Below are 5,361 nucleotides of genomic sequence, written 5' to 3' on the forward strand. Positions count from 1 at the left end.
CTTATTGATTTAATTCTAAAATTATATTCTAAAAAAGAAACAAATAAATAAAATAAATTAATTAAATGTATGCCCATTGCTTCGGCAATTGCACTGGTCTTTGAAATTTGAATTTAGCGGGCAGCTAACGTTTTACCACACTGCTCCCCGCAGCTAATCAACACTGTCAATGCGCTTCGAACTCAAAATGTCGATAAATATCGCACAGTCGAAAAAGAACGGGCAAGAAGAAGAGAATAGGAGAAGGCACTTAATTAAATTACAACTAAAATTTCTCCGCGTTAGTAGAATTTCTCTGATTTGCCACCCCCACAGTGTAAATCAAACGGTGTAAGAAGCAACCACGAAAAGATAAAACGAATAAGAAATAAATATTTTCCCACGACGACTTGGAGGAAAAAAGGGCCAAAATGAAGGCGAAACTAGGCCGGGCGCTCATTTATGGGGCCTGCTTTAGCTGTATTCTCCTGATGACGGTCGCCGGTGCCGAAGTGGAAGCCGATAATTTTGAAGATGGCTTTGTGGAGGATGTTCAGGTGAGGCAAAAATATCATCATCAAAAGGCGGTAACGCTTCTTCTGGCCAGGGAGGGGTTAAAAGGCGGCAAGTACACGTCAGAGGAGAGAGAGAGTAAGCGAGAGCGAGAAACAGAAACATCGAGAAAGAAGGGGAAAAAAACGTATGCGGCTTTGCTCAGTTGTGGGGTGAAAAAAACGTCAGCTTGTGGAGAGCGGTGGTGCGGGTTGGTGATTTGTTTATGACCCACAATTAACACAGAGTGAGTTTTGACTTGCAAGATTTTTGTAACTTCAAACTTATGCAAGTTCTCCCCCTCGGTCGCTCCACTCAATCGCTCTCTGTCAAAAAGTGTGTCAACCGCGTGGTTTTGAATTTTTATCACAAATTATCTATTAATTTTGTTATCTCTCTTTCTCTTTGTGTCTCTCTTAGGATGAATCTCCCAACGTGGCCGCTGGCGATGAGGAAATTGTCTACGAGAGTCCACCAATTGAACCAAAGAAATTCCATTTTGCTGATCATTTTGATAATGTCGAAGAATCTCGTAAACTTTGGACTCTATCGCAGGCGAAAAAGGATGATATAGCCGAAGAGATATCCAAATATGATGGCATTTGGAATTGGGAGTCACCACAGCGTATTGTGTGGGCCAAGGATAAGGGTTTGGTGTTGAAATCAAAGGCCAAACATGCTGCCATTTCGGCACGTTTGAGCAAACAGTTTGATTTCAAGAAAGACAAACCTCTGGTCGTTCAATATGAGGTCACGTTGCAGGTGAGTCCATGTTCAATCCATGCCACGGATTGCATCAGCCTAAGCCAATTAAACAACAAGTAACTGACCCAATTCTTGGCTTTTTCCGTTTCTATGTTTGTTTGTAGGAGGGTCAAGAGTGCGGTGGTTCCTATTTGAAGCTTTTGTCGGCCGGCAAAGAAACAGAGGATCTTACTAAGGTAACCACAATCACCTATCCACTCATATTCCATTCTCATTTGATTATTTTGTTGTGCTCTTGTGTTCGTAGTTCAATGACAAGTCACCCTACACGATTATGTTTGGTCCGGACAAGTGTGGAAATGATGTGAAAATGCATTTCATATTCCGACATGTTAATCCAATTAATGGCACCATCACCGAGAAGCATTGCAACAAACCAAAGTAAGTATATAGAGGGAGAGATAAGCCGCTGGGTCACCGGCATGAGCATTGTCTATTTTTACCCCCATCATGCTCAATTCAATTGATTGTCGGTCATTCACATTACGTTTTCCCCTCTTTGCTTTTCTTTCCATCTTCTGTCTAGGAATCGCCTGGAGGAACCTTTTAAGGACAAGCTACCACATTTGTATCAATTGGTTGTTCATCCTGATAATAGTTTCGAAATCCGCGTCGATCACAAAATCATCAATGAGGGCTCTTTACTCACCGATTTCAAACCAGCTGTTAATCCACCAGCGGAGATTGATGATCCCAATGATCAAAAGCCCGCCAATTGGGATGAACGTGAAAAGATTCCCGATCCCAGTTCACAGAAGCCTGATGACTGGGATGAGGATGCTCCACCACAATTGCCCGATCCAAATGCTGTCATGCCCGATGGTTGGCTAGAGGATGAACCCGATATGATCTTTGATCCAACAGCCAGTAAACCCGATGATTGGGATGCTGAAATCGATGGTGAATGGGAGGCACCCCTGGTGGATAATCCTGCCTGCGAGAAGGCTGTCGGTTGTGGCAAATGGAAGGCCCCCCTAATTCCCAATCCCGAATACAAGGGCAAATGGCGTGCAGCTATGATTGAGAATCCCAATTATCAGGGCAAATGGGCACCGCGTAAAATACAAAATCCTGACTTTTTCGAGGATCTTAAACCATTCCGTATGACACCAATTGTAAGTTCAACTTCGATTGCATATCCTGTGCCATTAAAGCCAAGTTTCTCTCTCGTTTTGTAGGGCGCTGTGGGTCTGGAACTCTGGTCCATGTCAAGTGATATACTTTTCGACAATCTTATTATTACGGATGATGTGAATGTGGCACGTGATTTTGCTGCCAATAGTTTTGATATTAAGCGTAAATACATTGATCGGGAATCGGTAAGTTGAAAATAATTCCCTTTACTTCTAGCAAATTAATAATTGAGAGCTCTCGAAAACATTTTAAAAGAAAACTCTATGGCATCGCCTCATGCGTCGCATGAACTATAAGCCCGGATGGTGGGCCTTGTATTTCCTCTATCTATTGATTCCAGCCAGTTGTTATGTCTTCTATCTCTATCGACGAGCCAAAGAGGTTTATAGAGAGTTTCTATTTCCATTACACTTGTCACAGCTTTACATTGCCTTTAAGCACCAATTTACTGCACAATTATTGCTATTATGCGCATCATTTGTATATATATTTTTGTAGGATTCATTCTTCAATAAGGTAGTTGAGCTAACCAAGACCTATCCTTCTATTTGGGGCGTGAGTTTGGTGGCCTTTGTGATCTTGCTTGTTATTGTCGTCTACTATAAATTCTCTAGAGCTAAGCCACAGGTAAAGTTAACGGCTAGAAAATGCTTTAATTTAACTTTTGAGCAAACTCCTTAATAAAAAATGGTATAATGGCTTCGCAGGACTCGGCAGCTAAAGCAGCTGATGCCAAGAAAACTGATGCCCTTCAGCCCGACGATGAGGATCAAGTCGATGCTGAAGAGGACGATGCTGGGGATGATAGTGATCCCTCAGCCGATAAGGCGAATGGTGATAATAGCAGCCACGAAAGCACGCCGCTGTCCGCTAGTCCCAAGAAATCAAAGTCTGATTTAGATGATAAAGAAAGCAAACTGGAGCAGAATGCTGAACCTAAGGTAAATCCACAAGAAATTGGACAATTTTTTGAATTGTAACTAAGTTTCTCTTATTTTTGGTGACAGGAAACAACCGCAAAGGCCACACGTAAGCGTCAGGTGCGCAAGGAGTGAAAGGATCAAAAGAACTAAACAGCATTCTCTCCAAACAACAAAAAAAAAAAAAAAAAAGCTTAACCCAATTCCAAAATGCATACAAAACACAAAAACCAACAACAAATTTCCATATACTTTTATATATGTTCTATATATATATATTCAGGAAGCATTGCGGAAACACAAACAAAATTCTCTCACCTCACCTTCCACTCAAAGCAGAAAAATTTGTTGTTGGCAAAAAAGTAGTTGATTTTTTTCTGTTTATTTTAATTTTATTTAATTTTTTTTTTAGTTATTATTTCTTTTTGTGGTTTTCATGTATTATTCAAATGGCATTTGTTTTTGGTATTGCCCTATTCAACCCTTCTCCTCCTCCTCCTCTTCTCTACCCACTTTCGAAAAATTATTGTTTCTCATTTTCTGTTCTGTTTAAGCAAGAAAAGAATAAATAAATAACATAGACAAATGAGGGAAACAAAACAAAAGAAGAAGCACTAAGCAAAAGAAAGAACATTTTAGGAAGAAAGACAGAGATAAAGAGCGAACACAAGAGAGAGAAAGTGAGAGTAAATGGCAAATACATCTAGTTTAATATTATGTAATTTAAACAAAACAAAAAATTTAAATAATATAATAGTTATATACTCAAAATTTCCACTTTTTCATTTGTATTACAATGAAAAAAAAAAAAATTTACAGCGAAAATAAAAACTAAATGTGTCGAAAACCATACCAAAAGGAAATTATTGTAAAAACACACACTTCATATGTATAAAAAGGACTAACTGAGCCCATCCTAGTGTGGGACTATTTGTTTGTTAATTTAAATACCAACCCCAAAATTTATGGCCAAATTGCTGGGGCGTTTGTGACTCTCGACTAGATCAGATTGGAATTGGATTTGTGCTTGATGGTGCATGTGGCGGCAATGGCAAACAACCACCATCATGACAAGGACCAGAACTCAGCAATGCGACGCCCTCAAAATAAAAACCTTTGCAATAACTGCGGTGAATTTGCAACGATGAAGCACTTTGCTTAATTTTAAGTTAAATAACAAATATTTATTTGGCAAACAAGAAATCACATCCCACAGATGCATGGACAGGACATTAGTCATGCAACGTGTTGCAGCAGCAACAACAATTAACAATTTAAAGTAAAGTAAAGTAATCAGTTAATTTTAAGAAAAAACCGTCAAAAATTCAAATCAATGTAAACTCCACGATATTAATGTAACTATAAGCGATTTAAAGATCATACAGTCGATGACGTTCAAGATTTGTAGGGTGATCTAAGTCCAATAGAATAAAACTATCAATTCCAAATCGATTACAACTTATAGAATTATTAATAAGTCGACCGGTTTTTCGAACGTTTTTCCAAAGAAAAAGCTACAAAAATGATTAAGTAATACAAGTGTCTTTTGTTGAAAGGACATTCGTCTTTTTCAGCCTTTTTGAAATCTGTTGTTGAGCAATCGTAAGTTCATTCCTTAGACTATTCTATGTGAGTCAAGGTAGGTAACAACCTTTAGTCAACCACGTAATAAGTCAAAGTTCTACTTTGATAACTGGTTAATAGAAGCCTTTTCATAGCAACAGTTACAATTTCTGAAACGATTTCATACTCATTATCATCGTCAATATAATGAGTAAGGTGATTGCAGGCAGTGCCTTTAGTCCAATCAAAGAAAATATTTATCTATAAACAAGTGTCTCAAATAAAATCGCAGCAAATCACGCAAGACACTGATAAAAAGGGTGTTGATAGCCGGTATTGGCTATTTATATTGTTTAATCGATAGTCCAAACGTGTTTTCGTAGGGGGGTTGGTAAATAAATGATTTTAATTTAAATAAACGACAATAGCTTTCATTTTTGTCGCCCCT

At 38.6% G+C, this 5,361-nt stretch overlaps 1 protein-coding gene across 2 annotated transcripts; it reads left to right on the forward strand.

Annotated features, from left to right (window-relative positions):
- The first annotated feature begins 209 nt into the window (after positions 1-209).
- On the forward strand, positions 210-4,121 carry Cnx99A (Calnexin 99A). Of its 2 annotated transcripts, none has more exons than XM_068301304.1 (9): positions 210-536; positions 952-1,293; positions 1,401-1,472; positions 1,544-1,677; positions 1,823-2,411; positions 2,475-2,615; positions 2,686-2,811; positions 3,138-3,371; positions 3,438-4,121. In XM_068301304.1, exons 1-9 carry the CDS (start codon positions 411-413, stop codon positions 3,483-3,485), a joined length of 1,812 nt encoding a protein of 603 aa, XP_068157405.1. In that variant the 5' UTR covers positions 210-410; the 3' UTR covers positions 3,486-4,121. The 2 variants fall into 2 exon arrangements, with proteins under 2 accessions (XP_068157405.1, XP_068157404.1); XM_068301303.1 differs by lacking the exon at positions 2,686-2,811 and adding an exon at positions 2,929-3,057 and having other exon boundaries at positions 211-536.
- Positions 4,122-5,361: the final 1,240 nt, after the last annotated feature.

This window comes from Drosophila tropicalis, unplaced genomic scaffold (assembly GCF_018151085.1).
Source record: "Drosophila tropicalis isolate 14030-0801.00 unplaced genomic scaffold, ASM1815108v1 contig_878, whole genome shotgun sequence".
Classification (NCBI taxonomy): Eukaryota; Metazoa; Arthropoda; class Insecta; order Diptera; family Drosophilidae; genus Drosophila; species Drosophila tropicalis.